The 20,146-nt window shown below is 39.4% G+C and overlaps 1 protein-coding gene across 1 annotated transcript in view; it reads right to left on the reverse strand.

Moving 5' to 3' along the window:
- Positions 1–19,879, reverse strand: part of APPL1 (adaptor protein, phosphotyrosine interacting with PH domain and leucine zipper 1) — a 45,456-nt gene extending 25,577 nt beyond the window's left edge. The window contains exons 1-8 of the mRNA XM_020799890.3: positions 19,700–19,879; positions 12,143–12,241; positions 9,496–9,555; positions 8,885–8,956; positions 5,959–6,046; positions 3,452–3,493; positions 2,836–2,894; positions 2,338–2,484 (exon numbers count right to left, since the gene is read on the reverse strand). Coding sequence (XP_020655549.1) covers positions 2,338–2,484; positions 2,836–2,894; positions 3,452–3,493; positions 5,959–6,046; positions 8,885–8,956; positions 9,496–9,555; positions 12,143–12,241; positions 19,700–19,753 — 621 coding nt within the window. The 5' untranslated portion in view covers positions 19,754–19,879. The remainder of the gene's footprint in view (positions 1–2,337; positions 2,485–2,835; positions 2,895–3,451; positions 3,494–5,958; positions 6,047–8,884; positions 8,957–9,495; positions 9,556–12,142; positions 12,242–19,699) is intronic.
- Positions 19,880–20,146: the final 267 nt, after the last annotated feature.

The raw sequence follows: 20,146 nt of genomic DNA on the forward strand, positions 1-20,146 counted from the left end.
CCAAAGAAAAGGAAATGCAAGAAAGCAAAATGGCTGTCCAACGAGGCCTTAGAAATAGCAGAGAGGAGAAGGGAAGCAAAATGCAAGGGAGATAGGGAAAGTTACAGAAAGTTGAATGCAGATTTCCAAAGAATAGCAAGGAGAGACAAGAGGGCCTTCTTAAATGAACAATGCAAAGAAACAGAGGAAAATAACATAAAAGGAAAAACCAGAGATCTGTTCAGGAAAATTGGAGATATTAGAGGAACATTTCGCACAAAGATGGACATGATAAAGGACAAAAATGGGAGGGACCTAACAGAAGCAGAAGACATCAAGAAGAGGTGGCAAGAATACACAGAGGAATTATATCAGAAAGATGTGGATATCCCGGACAACCCAGACAATGTAGTTGCTGACCTTGAGCCAGACATCCTGGAGAGTGAAGTCAAGTGGGCCTTAGAAAGTCTGGCTAACAACAAGGCCAGTGGAGGTGATGGCATTCCAGTTGAACTATTTAAAATCTTGAAAGATGATGCTGTTAAGGTGCTACATTCAATATGCCAGCAAGTTTGGAAAACCCAACAGTGGCCAGAGAATTGGAAAAGATCAGTCTACATCCCAATCCCAAAGAAAGGCAGTGCCAAAGAATGCTCCAACTACCGCACAATTGCACTCATTTCACACGCTAGCAAGGTTATGCTCAAAATCCTCCAAGGTAGGCTTCAGCACTATGTGGACCGAGAACTCCCAGAAGTACAAGCTGGATTCCGAAGAGGCAGAGGCACTCGAGACCAAATTGCTAACTTGCGCTGGATTATGGAGAAAGCCAGAGAGTTCCAGAAAAATATCTACTTCTGCTTCATTGATTATGCAAAAGCCTTCGACTGTGTGGACCACAACGAACTATGGCAAGTTCTTAAAGAAATGGGAGTGCCTGACCAGCTTATCTATCTACTGAGAAACCTATATGTGGGACAGGAAGCAACAGTTAGAACTGGACATGGAACAACTGATTGGTTCAAAATTGGGAAAGGAGTACGACAAGGCTGTATATTGTCCCCCAGCTTATTCAACTTATATGCAGAATACATCATGCGGAAAGCTGGACTGGAGGAATCCCAAGACGGAATTAAGATTGCCGGAAGAAATATCAACAACCTCCGATATGCAGATGACACCACTCTGATGGCAGAAAGTGAGGAGGAATTAAAGAACCTTGTAATGAGGGTGAAAGAGGAGACTGCAAAAAACGGTCTGAAACTCAACATCAAAAAACTAAGATCATGGCCACTGGTCCCATCACCTCCTGGGAAATAGAAGGGGAAGATATGGAGGCAGTGTCAGATTTTATTTTCCTGGGCTCCATGATCACTGCAGATGGAGACAGCAGCCACGAAATTAAAAGACGTCTGCTTCTTGGGAGGAAAGCGATGACAAATCTTGACAGCATCTTAAAAAGCAGAGACATCACATTGCCAACAAAAGTCCGAATACTCAAAACTATGGTTTTTCCTGTCGTGATGTATGGAAGTGAGAGCTGGACCATAAAGAAAGCAGACCGCCGAAGAATTGATGCTTTTGAATTGTGGTGCTGGAGGAGACTCTTGAGAATCCCATGGACTGCAAGGAGAACAAACCTATCAATTCTAAAGGAAATCAACCATGAGTGCTCACTGGAAGGACAGATCCTGAAGCTGAGGCTCCAGTACTTTGGCCATCTAATCAGAAGAAAAGACTCCCTGGAAAAGACCCTGATGTTGGGAAAGTGTGATGGTAAGAGGAGAAGGGGACGACCGAGGATGAGATGGCTGGACAGTGTCTGCGAAGCAACCAACATGAATTTGACACAACTCCGGGAGGCAGTAGAAGATAGGAGGGCCTGGCGTGCTCTGGTCCATGGGGTCACGAAGAGTCGGACACGACTAAACAACTAAACGACCGAAACGATATACAAATATTGCTCTCAGAAAGGACAAGTAGGTTCACTCCCCTCAGTTTATCTGCCTGGACGGAGATAGATTTATAACTAGCTTTTCTGGTGCTATATGAGTAATACTGGAATAATATTTTCAAAACTGCTCTCCCTTAATTCTTTCTGCTACCTCACCACTTGTTCCCAGAAATAAGATGCATATGGACGCCATGAAAATTTAGCACACAAGAAAAACAGTGCTCTCTTGTATCAGCATCCACTTCAAAAGTGTTTTATTAACATATGATGATCTAATTGGTCAACAGATGGGAGCCATTTAGGGGCACCATCACAATTTCTCCTGTATCCTGCTACATCTAGTGAACTTGGGACATAAACTTCAAATGTCTCATTTCAGAACGGCCATTTAAACAGATATTTACCTGAGCTTGCATGTATCCTAATAAGGGTTCTAACATGGCAATTTTCTTCTTATATTGCAGGGTATTTAATGCACAGAAATAATGCATCATAGTCTGATGTTGTTTCTTTCTGGAAGTATATACATCTTCTGTTATTTCATATTTAACCTGAAGAGATACAAAATTTCTAATTCAAGATTTTGAATTACATTTTGCCATTAAGCAGCAATTATTTTATGATCTTAAGAGGATATGAGAATAAAACATCCCCCTCTTCTCCCCACCAAAATGCTCGCTCTCTCACACACATACATATTGACTTATATCCACACATTTAACTTTAGAAAAGCCTTTTTTTAAAAAAGTCCACGTAATAATGCCATGTGGAAAAAAGCTTTGTTTTCTTTACAATACTTAGATGTGAATCATTTTTAAAAGCATCAAATATGACTGTCATTTAAGCTGTTAAAGTCATTCTGTAACATGAAACGTAACAACTGCATTTAAACTTTCTCTAACCTTCTCGTTCTCTCTCTTTTTGGACAGTCGGCTATATCTGCTAATGGCAGCATCATGATCTGCAAAAAAGTTATATTGCACTTAGCAGCAATTACTTATATTAAATATTTTCATATTGTAAATGTAATATTGTGTTTGTTGGTTTATTAACCTTAAGACTTTTTTAAATAATGGAATGCCATAAACACATATTGCAATTATAAAACAAGACAGCAAATCAGATGATTCTGCTGTTTTAGCTTTTTTTGATTTACTACAAATAATTGAAGCTATGTTACATCCCATGTAAATATTGCAAAGTTTGAAAAAGCAAGTTAAAATATTTGACACTAAACACACCTTATCTCATGGGTTTCATAAGTGAACCTGTTTGAAGGGCACTAGGTTTCGGAAAGCTAGCAAACAAGACAGCAAAACAAATATCTGGAACTAGATAGAGGATTGAGCTTAATCCTTCCTGCCCTTCAAAACTAACTTATGTATTTAATTTATACCCCACCTTTCTCCCAGGGAAGGGACTCAAAGCTTTGTAAATAGCTCAAAAAACAAAAAACAAACAAAAAAAAAACCTTGCTATTTGCAACAGACCTGTCATAAAATCTGAAGGCTTACTTACCATTGCTTGAGATCTGGAAAACTTCTTTTAAAGTCAGTATTTCTGAAAGGAATGCATTTCAATTAAGTACACACCCATCAGTGAACATTTGTCTATGTCCCTGCAAGCTAGAGAATAACATGATTTGTTTGTTAGTCTGTTTTTTCAGATTCCAGTCTGTTGTTGTTTAGTCGTTAAGTCATGTCCAATTCTTCGTGTCCGACTTTTCTTTTCCAGCACAGGGGGTTCATGGATTAGTCCAGAAGATAACAAATTCAGAATCATGAAATGATTATCTGTACTTCTTTTTTAACAAATTAAGTGACATTTGCCTTTTTAAGGATTTGGCATTCCATTAAAATTATAGGATTCTAAAAAATGACTGTATGGATAGAAGGTGCTTTGCATAAGTACACATTATTCGTGCATACCCGCATTCCTTCAGGTGGTCAGGATGCATCCTTCTTTGAAGCAGCTGCAGCTATAGACACCATCAAAGTTACAACAGACAGTTCTAAAGAGCTGGGACTAACCATGATTGCTTCAAAGCCTCAAATAACTGGTGCCAACTTCTATAAATAAGGCAGACACACCAATAAACGAGTCTTATACAGAGCCAAAGCAAACACTCCCAAACAAACTGGAAGGGCTCTTATCCACAGAAGGAACTTTAGTCACTCAACCATTTTGGGTCCGTTGTTGGGAGAAATGTGGCATATTAATAAAACTACTACTACTACTAATCTCAGGGACGTGGTGGCGCTGTGGGCTAAACTGCAGAAGCCTATACTGCAGGGTCAGAAGACCAGCAGTTGTAAGATCGAATCCACGCAACGGAGTGAGCTCCCATCGCTTTGCCCCAGCTCCTCGCCAACCTAGCAGTTCGAAAGCATGTAAATGCGAGTAGATAAATAGGTACCATCTCGGTGGGAAGGTAAAATGGCGTTCCCTAGTCACGCTGGCCACGTGACAACGGAAAACTGTCTTCGGACAGGCGCTGTCTCTACGGCTTGAAAAGCGGAATGAGCACCGCCCCCTAAAGTAGGACATGACTGGACTGAAAACGTCAAGGGCAACCTTTACCTTTACCTACTACTACTACTACTTCTACTACTACTACTACTACTAATATTATTAGTGAGGCAAACGTGTGAAAGAGAAGTATCTGAAAGCAAATAAAGAGTTCTAGCTCACAGAGAACATGTGTAATATATGCAACCATACTGTCAGTCAAAGCAGAACTAGTGGTAGCCTCATGGGGTTTGGGAAATAAGAGGAGACAAGGCTCCCTCCAGGAAGTCAAAGCTCTCCAAGGCTGCAAAATGGATCTCTGAGCAAATTTAGAACATACATTTAGCATGCAGAGATATGAGAAAGAAGCATTGTCCTAAATTAGTGTAATCTCTTTTCTTGCCCTTTCTATAGCCCTCTATTACATAGCCACCAGCATTCAAGAGAACCTCTGGATAGGCTTTTTTGAAAGAGGACAGAATGATCAGTTACGCAGGCTACCTTCCTCTACACATGCAACCACTGGATACAACCAACAGAAGAGAAAACCAATCTTCTAAAGTACCCATATTAACTCAGAAATAAGAACTATATCAAGCATGCGTTGGATTTCAAGCTTACGTTTCAAGACGTTTAATAAGCAGATATAACTTTTACACAGATAGTTAGGGTTTGAGGCTTAACCTCAGCAGCCTACCTCTGCCCAAGTGTCCTACTCATGCTAGCAGCAAAGCAGGAGTAAGACACTTGGGTGGACCTCATCCTAGCTAAGCTTCAGAGCCTTCTAATTTAGGCCTTTCTCCCAGGTGCAACACACTGAGGTGTTTTATCAGGTGCCTGCAAAGCAGGCAATACTTCCAGAATAGAAAATTATGTATTTGTGATCCAAAAAATCCAAAAACTCCATCCCTACAGACAGTTTATTTTTAGAATTGTCCCACTACTATCTCTAAAAATTAAGTTCAAGTCCAAAAGGAATACTGTAAGGAGTCATGATCAAATTCTTTGTGACAATCTGTGGCTTTAACTGCCAACATAAAGGAGAAGAGTCTATCCCTTAGGGAAAGGCCACCGTTTGTTGCAAACTCAAATTATCTTGAGTGGATGCTCTTCCTTAAACATGGCAAATGTCACTACAATGGCTGTTTGTAACTATATCTACCTATGGGTATCTGTAATGCTTATCAGAAATAAATCTTATCACTTACACCAAATACAGTATAGCCTTTATGCACAGCTTCTTTACATTTATGCCCAGAGACTGACAAGGTAATTTCCTACATTATTCCCTTTTCCATGTAATACGCCACTTTCATAGGCACAATAGTGTCAAAAATACCACTGATTCAAATTTTAAAAGTATTCTTTTGTTATGGATTCCAGCTGTCTGATATAAACGGATAATTCATAACTGTTATTAATGGATAGTTGTTGCACTGAGCATAAATGTAGCAAATCATGGATAGATGCTAAGTAACCACTCTTTAGATAAACCATTGTCTCTACAATGACTGTACCTTTTAGATCTCTTTCCTTGAATTGGGTGATGGGAAACATCATGGCATCTGCTAATTGAGTTGACAGTACTGCATGACAAGAACTGAGCTAAACAAAGAAAAGCCACATAAATACACATGTTTCTCTGGAAATTCGGAGATTTCTCCTGCTTCAGGGTGGCTATTTTTGTATATACCAGTGAGCCAAAACCTTCTACCTATTAAACCATAGTATGAGCAGGTAGAGTCTTCAGGTTTGCAAACCTGCATTCTTCCTTTACTAAAGTGGGTAAGCAATCCAAGCAGGAACTGATAAGGGTTACCTCTAGCCTAGGATTATGGTCTATTGCATCTAAAGAAGCCAAGATTCATAAGCTATCGACAAACCTAAGTTTAAAACTGTCATATGATCCTAGCTTTTGGGTTACAAAAAACATAATTCTGAGTTTTACTACTATGAGTATTGTCACAAAATGGTTGCCATGACTGCCACGATAGGAATGGCCAATGAGTCCCAGAACACTAATTTTACACAGAACAAACCATAATAGGAGCCAAAAGACAAGCAGTTTGCTCAATAATCTTAAAAATACAAAGCAGTAGTGAGACCCTAAGCCCCAAAACAGAAAGGCACTCTTTTGAACCTGGTTTTTACCCATCAAAATCTCATTTGGAAGAAGGCACATTCTCTCAACCAACTCCTACCTGTTTGAGCTCCATCTCACCATCAAACATGATACTCTAGCCCTATTCGGTCATTATTAAAGCAGGCATACTTACCTGAGGTAAAGGAAAGTGCACTTAGCCCTCTCCCCTCTGTGTCAATGCTCTCCTGCACAAGGAGGGCAATGTATCTGAGGAGAAGATTGGATTCAGTTATCTAACTCCCTTGCAAAAGGTGGGCTTCTGCTTGCTTTACCCTTCACATATTTTAAAATCTCCTTTCCCAGTGTACACTTTTCAGATTGTAAGTGTCAATGTATATAGGGGATTATTGGAAGTGGAGTCAACCTGGGCAAAAAAGATGGCAAAAATATGTATTAGGAAAAAAATATATGCAAGACTGCACTTTTTGAGGGGTAGGATCAGATGATTAAATCAAGACTTTCTGAGTAGTGATTTAAACAATAATTTAAATTACAATTTAAATAAAACTGGCTTCCATCAAATCTACCTGCTGATCTTCTACCTCCATCTGTTCCTTTTCCACCTTCCCTCTATTTTCCCATCCTCTCTTTTTCCCTTCCTAGCCCATTCCATTCCATTCTCCAGGCTCCCCAGTTCTTGCCTTTTCTTCTTTAATCCACAACAGATTCAGGCACAGCTCACCCACTAACAGTCCCCCCTTCTTTGCCAGACAACCCAAAGGCTGGTCATCATCCAACTAGAAAGGAAATAGAAATATGCATCAAGACAACAACCAGCAACCAGGAATACCTTTTAGTCTATTTTTTTTCCATTTTTTAAAAATTAAGTATTTTGGCACAGAGGAAAACAGCCTGGAAAACACTATGGCACTTACTGACATCATATTGCCTAGTTTGCTTACCCACTGGCACTGAGGCAAGAAGTAAACAACAACAAATGGGATGTATGTATCATTACACTCCTTGCTCATATTGTGGCTTAACAAGCCAGGAAGCATGGCTTACTATTACTGTATATATATATATATGAACATAAAATGACTGACTTCGAAGCACGGAAAAGCTTTTACATCAAAATTCAATTAAAGGTAATTTGCCAGTCTTCTATTAGCATACACACGGTACGTTAAAAAAATACAAGTTAGGCATTCAAGTGACTGACTTCAAACATATGCTTACGTAAATATTCCCACCTGAAATCAGTGAGAATTTTAAAAGTCTGCTCACATGTGGTTAAATTATACTCTTGATGTCTACCAAATATGTGCCAAATTTAAGCAATAGTTTTCACAAGGTGCTAAGAATACCTTTCAGTCTCTAAAACATTATCATATGCTCTACTTCTCTATATTCTGCTTTCCAGTGCTTGCATTCTTCCAGGTCTTTGCTGCTTCTCAAATCTACTTCCATTTCATGCCTATATCCTTTGTCCCCCTTCTCACTCACTGTTTACAGAACACTTACTATCCCATAGACTTTAAGGAAAACATACAATTTTTTCAACTAATGTAGCTAATTAATGTTGGCCTTTCTAGTTTTCACGTTTAATTTAAATGTAGCAAATTGCATAGGATTGGTAATGAGACTATTGAGCAAGGATAGTCTTTTTTTGATTGTTTGATTACTATAAAAAGCAAAAAAGGGTCATATTTCAGTCACATATCTCATTAAAAATGTGGCTCCTTAATTTGATTCATTCATTCAGGAAACCAAAATCCATTTATTATTATTACTACTGTGAACATCCTTGCCTTAACTAACAGATGCCTGCACCATCCTCAACAATGAAACTATTTATTTCTTCAGCTACATAATGGAATTGTTGAAAGAACATAATCACTAGACTTATCCTCCTTCAATTTATCAGGATCTATACCTTGGCTTTCAACTACAGCATGCAGCACAATGGGCACCAGTCCTAAACAAGGCTCTCTGGTACAATTACAACACCAACAATGAATGGCAAATGGGAAGTTACTCTTACATAAACTTTAATGTATGCAACAGAAGAACATATCTCTTCTCACTTTGAAACAACAGTAGGCCTCACGTAATTTAAAGAATCCAATTGGGATATAAGCCTTGTTTACTGAAAGCATCAGAAGAAGCATTTTAACAAAACATTTGCTATGAAATGGACTGATGGAAACAATCAGTATGGTTTGTAGTTTTTCGACCAACTTTCATTTACAGTCTCAATCTCAAATCAACTGGCTTAGAAGCAAAACTAACAAAACTGGGTAACTCAGTGCTAAAGAGAGAACATCAAGATTATCTAGAGTAATAACGCACAGCCTTACCTCATCTATCACTTTTGCAAATTGCTGGAGAGTAGAATTCATAACTTCATCATCACCCCACAAAGGGAAGCGCTAACAAACAACAATAGAAATTGACTTAATTTGATTTTTACTACAAATATTTACAAGCACACACCAAAGACATAAAATTTACATATATAATGATACATAAAAGAACCAAAACATCAGAAGACAACAAAGGCTGAGAAGAAAAGTATTTTCAAGTCCCTCCTTGGGCTAAAAGAAAAAACATCACTAATTTTAGCAAACTATATTTTACAAGAAAGCTCTTAAGTATCTACTTGAACTATGCAAGCATTAAATTATATCTGTTGGTGTTGACATAGATACATTTATTTGCTTATTCATGGCAGTCTCTACTGCTTGGAATGGTGGCTTATTTACTGTTCCATTCTTGTGCCTTTAACATCGTGATAAGCAGAAACGAAAGGAACAAAGCTCCCCATTGCATAGAAACAAAACAAGGACAAAATGTCATCTGCTTCCTTTCTGTATGTTAGGCTACTACTAAAATATATAAATGCTATACAAAAGTTGGGAAATCTCATCAGAACATAAACATCATATTTCACTGTGTAAGACAATTGTACCTGCTTCTCATATTCTTTCAGTAGCTTCGAAGTCAAATGTGTTGCTGCACTCAATTCATTCTGATTGGGAAAGAAAAAGACCAAGAAGTATTCCCTGTTTTGCACTGATAGTGATAAATACTGCACAAATATACCAAAAGACTACAAAGGAATGGTAAAGACATGATATTTGAACATCTAATCATGATCAGTGATGCTTATGTACTTCTAAAATTAAGTTTGGCATTTCTGATACATTATCCTCTATTTTGTTTATTGGTCTTTTATACTGCACTTATTAATGCAAGGTACTATTCTGGGTGGTTAACAATTGATAAAATTAAACAGAAATAACAAGAAATCAAACATAAACATAGATAAAATAAAGAGCAAAACAATTTAGCTCTTTTGAAACAATAGTTGTGAATATTAGGATTTTCTAAGCTAGAACAATACACAACCAAATACAGAGAATATTTAATAAGCAATCAATCATTCCGAAAGAACTTGACTTCATTGCTTGTAATAACAGTCTCAATCTCAAATCAACTGGCTTAGAAGCAAAACTAACAAAACTGGGTAACTCAGTGCTTTAGGTCTCCGGCTGGGGCGCTAGAAGTTGGAAGTTTGATTCTTCCACTGTGCCTCCTTGACTAGGGCTGGACTCGATGATCCAAAGGGTCCCATCCAGCTCTGCAGTTCTAAGATGATGATTATAAAAGAAAGGAAAATTCTCCATACCCACAGGATTTCCAAAACAATTACTCCTGAAGGAGAGGCTATTTTTTAAAAAAATCACTGGGTACGCATGTCTGAGTTCTAGGTCTGGTGGTGCACAGGCCTAATGAGGGAGTTATCAGAATAAATTAGGCAGGCCCGTAACTTTGAAAGGAATGAGCAGTTACTGTTTTAGAACCTCCCTCCCTATGCGAGTTAACAAGGAGGAAGGAGGAAAAAAGAACAGCTCTTAATTTATTTGAAATATCTTTTACCCTGCCTTTCTCCTTTAAAAGGACTTATATCATTAAGACAATATTTAAAGCTGAAAACAGTAAGTATAAACTACTGCAAAGAGTCAAAGACCACACCAAAAGACAGCAAACAAAAGCAATACCCAAAAAACATTCAAAGCAGTAAGGTACATCCAACCATTTAAAAATCCCACTCAGGCAGCCAGTCCCCGAGGGAAAGCCTGTCTGAAGAGAAAGGTCTTTGTCTGCTTGGAAAAGAACAACAAAGATGGAACCAGCCTAGCCTCATGTGGGAGGAAATTCCAGAGTCTAGGTGAACAGGGCCCTCTCCCATGTCCCTAACAAACAAATCTGTGGTGGGACCAAGAGAAAGGCTTCCCATGATTATCTTAGCACCCAAGCAAGCTCATAAAGGGAGACATGGTCCTTGAGATACCATATATAAGATGACCCCCAATTTTGACCCTTGCCAGTGGTGAAGAAGCAGTCAATGGGTAGCTGTGAGGGACGGCCCAGCGCGCTGCTCCTTTGCCTCCGCCTGCCACCACCCAACTGCCTCCTCCAGTGCCAGTGCTGGGGCTCACCTCCAGCTCATGTTGCCACCTTGTCTCCTGCCCAAAGGAATGGCGCTGGAGGAGGCAATCTGGTGGCGGTGGCAGCAGTCAATGAACAGCCGCGAGAGGAGACCAAGCACAGCTGCTCCTCTGCCTCTTTCCATGTATAAAACGACCCTCAATTTTATCTCTAATGATTTTATTAAAAAGTGTAATTTTATACAAGGAAAAATACAGTAGTTTGGGCCTAAGCCATTTAAGGCTTTATAGATTAGAATCAGCAGTATGAATCATGCCCAGAATGAATCAGCAGCCAGAGGAGTTGCTGTAACGGGGAGTTGGGCAAGTGTTAATGTGGTCCATGCAACCCTATTCCTTGATCTGCACCTCTGTCTTGTCTGGATTAAGATTTGGTTTATTCATCCTCATCCAATCCATTACTGACACCAGATGCTGATCTAAAAGTTCTCCTCTTAAAGAAATTTCATAAAGCTATGAAAGTAATGGAGGACATTGGTTTCTGAGGTTGGGAGGTGAAGAGTAGGTATGCTATTTGGGTTTAAGATAAATTTAGAGTCCTATCATGTCTACTGGATTTACTGAGAATGTAATATTCTTTAGTGTAATGCACCTCCAGATATGCATGAAAAGGACAGGGATCTGGGATCTGACTCCCTTCATGGGTGTCAATTTAAGAGACTTCCTCCAATTGTCACTGAACAATTTTGTGGCAGTAGAACATATTCTGTCTCATGACCAGATAACATATTGTTGCAGGCTGCTCTTGTTTCCATAAGAATATAATTTAGAAATTATTCAAACAGCTCCTTGGTAATGAAAAGTAACAATATTTAAATTTAGAGCATACATATTTAAATCTAGATATGTTCTGGTTAGAAGCAAGTTACTGAAAAATTTACAAGTGTAATGAATTGTCAAGCATAAGCCTAAGTGTTAAGCAACTTCAAACAAACCTTCCTTCACAACAGAAGTGAACAATAAACAATACAAAAAAAAAATGACAAAAATCTCTCATGTTCCAACAGAGTGCTAATGAAATAACTGGGAAGTCACTGCATTTGTTTATAAATTTTGGAATTACGATTCATAAGTAGCCAACAATAGTCATTGGATTGACCATACCTGTGCATCATAAATTCGGTGCATGGCTTGATACAACTGGCCAACGTATCTGGAAATTGCTGCAGCATCTTCTTCAAACACACCCAGCAAAGATCGTGTCTAAATATAAAGGAGGCAATATATACCTTATAACAATATAATTAAAGTATATCAGTTTTTCAGTTAGATTCAAGGAGGCTCCATGTAACATGTGGGCTATCCACAACCAAAAGGAATTTCTGCAATACAGCTGGCACATATCTACTAGTTGTCAAGTCAAAGGCACCCCTTAGCAACTGTGAGAGTACACTACAGAAGAGAATGCTCCCAAAACAGTGGTGTAGTTTGGTTCTTCTTCTTCGTAAAAGCAACCTCTCTGTTACCATAAACTGATTTTTACTCATAATGTTAAACTGGGATAAATGTTCAGCTCTACTCTGTAGCAGTTAGAAATAATTAACTATGGCTAAATCCAGAGTAAAATGAATTTGAAATTTTGTACTTAATTACCATATTTTTCCATGTATATGACCCCCCCCAATGTACAGGATGACCCCCTAATTTTTACCCTTGCCGGAGGCAGAGCAGCAATCAATGGCAGCCGCAAGAGGAGCTGCTTCTTTGCCTCAGTCTCCACCTCCTCCTCATGCCTTTCATTTTTTTCTCTAATTATTTTAGCAAAAAGTTTTATACGTGGAAAAATATGGTAAGCCTAACAAATAAATATAAAGCTAAATAGTAAATTACAGTAAGATTACAACTGCAAAATGTTGCTCATCTAGCAATCATTAACACCGGAGATGGCCTTCACTGTTGGAATTTTCATAAAGCTTTGAAAAAAAATCCCTAGGGGGAGTTCAAGAGTCAAAGGGTAAAAGGATGGTGCCTTACAGACAGATAACAGGTTAAATGGCAGGAAGGAAATCAGTTAAAAATTGAGATTTTAAACAGATATACAAGAGCAGCCCACAGGTTTTATACAATTAGCAGCAGCACAGAGAAAGTACATAGGAACAATAAATGCACTCACAGGATACTGGAACTCTATCAGTAAACTCATTAACTATGAAACAGTCTAAACTGAGATACCTCTTTATATTTCTTATAAATCAACTGTCACAGGATGTTGCCTACCATAACTAACCCTGCCTTATATGTGAGACACTTATAGAGAATAGCTTCATCAACAGGTGTCAACAGGTGTGCGCAAAAAGAAGACCTCCAAGTTAGGAAATGTACAACTGGCTGACTCTACCATCTGTTTCAAATGAACTCCAACACTGAGGTTTAGACGTAATGGACCCTGAAGACCTCTGATTTCTAAAATGCATAAAGGCAGAACAATCTAACAGACCTGGAGAAGTTAATTCTCCCTTTGGCCGGAGCAGCAAGATTTGTATGGACTTTTAAAATATCATTTGTAAAAGCTCAAAAAACCATGCACATAGCAAAACACATAACTCTGGTGGCTGTGAGGTTGTATTGCTGAATAATGGCAAACAGTGAAATTCTTCTGTTCTGTATCCTATATTCTAGGTGTAGGAAAGCTGATGTCCTTCAAGTGTTTAGACTAAATTCCCAATTTCCATCATCCTTGACCATTGGCAATGCCGGCATGGTCTGACAAACTGTAATACAAAAATACTAGGAGAAAAGGCACTAGGTTGCCTACTCCTATATACTAATAGCAGATTAGCTGTACAAGTACTGGTCCTATTGTAAAACAACGAGATACCAGCTGGCTTGGAGGAATTCCAAGATTTGTGAAAATATCAAGAAAGGCTTTATTTAAAGGAAAAAAACAATCAGAAGGAAAAAAGAAGTGCAAAACAACAAGTCCATATTATAGATGCTCAGTGGCTGTAGAATACTGCCTCCCCATGAGGTGTGGCACAACACAATATCCTGGAAGAAAGCAGAGCCAGCTGGGTCACACCCTGAATAGAAATAGCCAACCCTGCAAAATTTTATTGCAAGTTCAACCTGTTGCCTTTTATAAAGCAAACACAATCATCACCCTAACAAAAGGGAGTAATTATGTTAAAAGCAACCAGGAAATCCAGTTTACAGATCTGGAAACTGTCAGTCTAGCAACTTCTCATGCCTGTGATGCAACATTCAGCTCCGGAGAAGGAATGCATTCACTTTTCTATATCAACACCTATAGTGCCTGTCCCCTTTTTATACTGATGTTTATGAACTACTTAAGGATGTGGAGATTAGATCTAGAACAAACCTTTTTTTCTTATTGACTGCAGAAACTAAATTTGAATAGAAGCACTACATGGGTGTTCTTCTCAGAACACAGACTGAAAATTTCTGCCCATAATTCACTGGACAACTTTCTTCTGTTGGACTGGGGCATGAGAAGGCCATACAGATTGCTATGCTGCGGCTATATGTGCTGTTGTGCAAAAGGTACAGCCATACAGTTGTACAGACAAGTATGGTTGGATGACTACAAGTGACCTCTGTAACTTTTGCAAAAAAGACTTGGATCCTGGTCAATGTTATTTTTCTATATACAGTGGTGCCTCACATAGCGATTGCTCCATTTAACAAAGAAATCACTTTGCGATGATATTTTTGTGATCGCAAAAGCGATCGCTTTGCAATGTTCCCTATGGGGAAAATTCGCTTTGCGATCATCGCAGGGAAGCGATCACAAAGGCCCCATTTTCGGCCAGCTGATTGGCGGTTCCAAAATGGCCGCCGGGTAAACAAAATGGCCACCTGCTGTGTTGCCTCGCTTTAGAGGCACTGAAAATGGCCGCCCCTGTGGAGGATTTTTGCTTAAGGTTATTTTTTAAGCCCATAGGAACACATTAATGGCATTTTAATGCGTTTCTATGGGCTTTTTAATATCGCTTAGCGATGAAAACTCTTAGCAGCTATTTTTGCTGCACAGATTAACATCGCTAAGCGGGGCACCACTGTACATCTTGCAACTAATTCCTGAACTGATATTTTCCGAATTTCCTGACTTCCTTTACTTCACATTCTATAACAGACAAGACCTGTTATAGAATATGAAGTACAAGATACTTGGTTACTTTTAAAATATTTATAATCCACATTATTCTTAATGAAGTAGAATCTGCTTTCATGAAAAAAACCCTCATTTTCAACAAAATTATAACAGCAGCAACAACAAAATATTGAAACACTGGATTTAGTAAGAGGAAGCAAGAATACCAGTTACACTTTTAAAGAACTTGTTAGCTATTGCACTCTAACAGAAAATAATCTTTATCTCAGATATAAGTGTTACCATATTAAAGTGACAGATATGTAGATGGCAAACAGTAACTAAGAGATGCAAGCAGAATGCCCAAATGTCAGATTCTTTCTTAGAGGCCTTTCTCTCAATTCTTCATGAATCTAACACAGGGACTGGTGATCTCAGCATGACTGGTAACCATGTTTCATATTTTCCTGCAGGCCAACGGCTATGCTCCAAAAGGGCATGGAACTAAAGAGGAAGGGTGTGTGTGGGAAGGGGGAAACCTAATTTGCCTGTTATTGTTTTAAAAATATGCTTGTACTAACTGCAAATGGGTTTAGCCTTTTTAAAAAATGAGGAAGTCCACCTGTATCCACAGTGGAAAAAAATTCTTAAAAGAGCTGACATTTGATTTCTTCAACACATGGCAAAATTGCCCCCATGCTCCCAGGAATTTTCTGAGCAAAAATAGACCTGCAGGCTTCATACAGTCCAGAAGCCATCCATCTGTCCATGCTGTGAAGTGAGTCAGATGCTAAAGTGGTAACTGAAGAAAGGTGGTTGGTTAATTAAGAGAAATTTCTTTGTAGTGTTCCAATTGTGAGGCACACTGACTGACTATATATCAACTACATTAGCTTTTTGGTGCCAGCATGATCTTTCATCTGGCTGAACCTTTTAGTTCCACCTTCTGTTTTGGGCCTGGAGGCCCTGTTCCTTGATAACACTTTTAAAAATCTGTGGCTTATGTATTTCTGGAATTTTTAAAAAGCTTGCACACACTGCTGTAACAAAATAAATACTGTAATCTATATGCCTTATTTGGAAGTCCTTCACATGGAAGCTCTAGAGAGATTTCTTTTAACCCTGAAAAGTACTTCTGCACTTTAGATTTCCTCCAGAATGATTTTGTTCACCTTAAATTAACATTACTATGATTATTTTCCCCTTCTCCTTTGCATAAAAAGTCATTGTTTCTCCATGTTTTTGAGATGCATTCTCAAGAGAAAAGAGAGATACTCAAATCTTGCTTTTAATCTTATCAATAGTAGTACCCACAGTATTGTGCAATGGCTAGAGTAATTTCCAAGGTCCTGTTTGGGGCTCCTCAAAACTTATGAAATATTCCTCTATCAGATCAGTAAGAATGGACAAGCTTGCTCTCTTCTTACTGTCTACTTTCCCCCAGCATCCACCCACAGCAATCATTTGGCATGTTCTAGTATGTACTCTCAATACTACAACAAAGCTTCACAGGACTAAACAGCTTTCTTTGTGAACTAACTGTGTGCTCTAAACTCTAAAATATCCCTAGGATTCTCTGCAGAGGTTCCTCATCAGCAAACTAACAGGGCAATTTCCTCCTGAAAACAGAAAGTTTTAACACCACTCACACCGTTCATGCAAATAGATATAAATTTACTGTGCCAAAAGTCTTAATATCTAGTGACGAGCTTAATTTTGCCATGCTTACAAGTTATTCCACACTGATATGACATGTTTTAAGCATATTAGAACAGTGTGTCACATTAAACTAGCTCGGTTGTAGTCAGCTGGTTACACACTTTACTAAAAAAAAAAAAAACACTCTCACACACAAAACCTTATTATTTACTTTTTCTATTTCTAGGCCCCTTTTCCCAAATGCAGGACACAAAGTGGCTCACAAATTATTAAAAGATATTCTCAGAAATTAACTGACAGCAAAAGTTTTTCTCATTATAACAACCTGTCATTTATGTTGCAGATTCTAACCCTGCAAAACCTTTTACCAATCTGCCTGTACCTATGTACAACATGATCACTTAATGGTTTTGGCAAGGTACTGACCTAAAAGGTATGACTACTCCTCTTGGCAAGAACTGAACAGCAATCCATACTAATGTCTTGCTTTCTTCATTATATCGTCTACTTAACCATAGTAAAAACAACATGAAATTGGACATTAAGTGAACACATTGCTACTAACAGAATTTCTTCTCAGTGTAACAAAATAAAATACATTATATAATATTTTATTATTGTATAATATATTATTATAATACAGTATAATAACATTAAAAAATAATGTGCAGATAAAAGCACTATGACTGAAATTCTGTTGAGTGACTTCATTCATATAAAGGATGTTGATGTCATCGGCCATGACTATTAATCTTCAAAGTTTCCTATTCCTCTCCCCTAGTTCTGAGACTCCCATGGGCAAGTCTTTGGGAGCCTTAAGTTGAGGGGAGGGGAGCATTCAATGCTTGAAAATTGGTGCTGCTAGTGCCAATCCTAGCTGTGATGATTTTCATGCATTAAAGGCTCCCCCAGGTCAAAAGAAATCTGTAGGAAGGGGGGAATAGGAGACTTTAAAGGTTAGCAACATGGCTGATGACATCACCATCCTTTAGATGCACAGAGTTACTCAACAGGATTTCAGTCCATGTCTTCAATACTCTTCATATACATTTTATACAAGTTATCAAGAGCATTTCCAGCGAAAACTACCCAAGACACTGAATCACTTCACTATTATGCCGACCTATGGTTTGGTATTACAATACAGAGATTTTAAAATAGTACTCCTTTCTTCCCTTGCACACTCTGATTAATTTGTGGTAAAACATTGTTTAGTGTAACAGCTCAATTCGTAGACTGTGATAGTTTATTTTTTTACTGAAAATACTTACTAGTTACTCTTCTGTCCAAAAACCCGTTAGGAGACAGATTGAGTCAGTAAAGAAAATCATGGCCTTGAATTTCCAGACCTCAGCAGGCCTGTTGAAGGTCATTAAGGGAGAAGCAACTTTACAGCTCATAAAAACACAGACAAACCTCAGTCTTCGGTGCTCCCTAATAATTCTATTAATATTTTGGCTAAGACAATTAATTGGATACACATATGATATATCCATAATAAGCTGATATTTGAGGCACTGAATGGAAAGATATATGCATAACATTAAAAACTCTTGGATTTGACAGAACTCTCCAAAATACCATGCAATGCAAAAGAGTGTAATGAATTTGCCTAAAACTGCACTTTCAATCGTAATCACAAGTAACCTCCCCTGAACTATTACAGTACTGGTGCCATGTCAACATGAATTACACTACAACCACTGCACCCAAATGGCAGTGTAAAGGCAAATTTAACAAAGTTACAGTTATCTATTATGACATATGCACACTAACATAATTCCTGTAAATCATAAAAAGAGAAATGCAAAACTGTGTTCAAACAGATTGGTAGTACAAATCACAAGGAGTGTTTAAAAAAATTTCCTCGCTTAAAATATGCTACACAGGAAAACCCTAGACAGTGAAGTCAAATCTCCAAAGAAAGCAGGAGATGCCATCCAGCATCATCCCATTCCAGCCAGGACACAATAGTGATGCTTGGTAAATGAAACAAGGAATCTAAATCGTTATATCTTAGGTATCTTCACTTTGGTGTTGTTTTTTTTTTTTTTTTTTTTTTTTTTTTTTTTTTTTGAGAATTAACCTTCTATTTACCTGAACCAACATGTTCTTAATATTAGTAGAAGTTACTAATCTGGACCAGTACTGTATTGTAGTGCGCAAACTTTGAAACATCTACTCAAAAATACAAATATTCCTATCAGGTCACAACACAACATAAATAGCTTATGACATGCATATATATAAAGTTTAACCTCTGAACTGGTTGCACTGGAAGGCAATTCAACCCTGTACCCAAAATGATGACTTCAGAGTTACAGACAAGCACAGCAGAGGAAGGGTTATGTGTTTTCCTAACATCAGAGAAGGGTGTGGTGGGGTGGGGAAACTGAGGCAGGAATTTAAATCCTTACACAACATTAGAACAGGAACAGACTACATCCAGATCTAGTTCCCTTTTAATACGATCACTCTTGACACCTTAAAAGCACAAGAACATCAAGGGCAGCAGTGCGACAGCATTCAAGTTGGCCGCCCTGTCTCCAAGAAACATGCCCTGCCTCTATTTTCAGAGGCGAATGGCAAGTGAAAAGAGAGGATCCCGAGGTCAGCCATTCTCTCAAGAATCAGCCCGTATGGAAGAGCCATGATTTCTGCCAGATCTTCTGGGGCTTCTTCTGGCAACCCCTTCCCGCCACCCTTGTCGCCCGGAGGAGCAGCTCCCGGGATGCGACGGGAGCAACCGGAGTCTCCGCGATATGCTCGCCGTAGCGACGTACAGCTGGAGTCAGAGGCCGAGCGGGCTTCTCCGGAGCAGGGAACCGGAGCCAGGCGGGCTCGGCAGCCTTCCCTCCACAACCTGCCTGGCATCGAGGGCCCGAGTTGGGCCGTGTCCTCTCCCCCCACACACACACACACACACTCCTCCTCCCTCCCTCCCCCCTTACCTGAGGACTGTCCTCCAGCGTCTCCTCGATGGGCAGCTTGTCTATCCCAGGCATGTCGACGGCTGAAACGCGCCAGGCCCGGCCAGCCCGCCACCCCCGCTACACCGCGCCCAGAGCACGGGCCTGCCCCTGCCGCTTCCTCCTCCTCTTCCTCCTCCCGTGCCTGCAAGTCCGTCCGCCTGCCTTGACGTTCGCTCCTCGCCCTCCCTCTCTCGACGCCACCACAAACCACCTCAGGAAATCCCGCCCCGCTACTTCCTCTCCGGCTCAGCAGCGGCCGCCTCCAACGGGAGCCTCTTCCTGCGCGGCTTCTGACTGGCTGGAAAGGCGGCCAGTTAGCAACGGGAACAGGAAGAGGCCGGAGGGATGCGGGAACCCTACCGCGCATGCCCGCCCCTTCGGCTTCGTGGAGGGGCGGGGGTTCGGGGGTGGGGGTTGGGGGGGTGG

This window comes from Pogona vitticeps, chromosome 2 (genome assembly GCF_051106095.1).
Source record: "Pogona vitticeps strain Pit_001003342236 chromosome 2, PviZW2.1, whole genome shotgun sequence".
Classification (NCBI taxonomy): domain Eukaryota; kingdom Metazoa; phylum Chordata; class Lepidosauria; order Squamata; family Agamidae; genus Pogona; species Pogona vitticeps.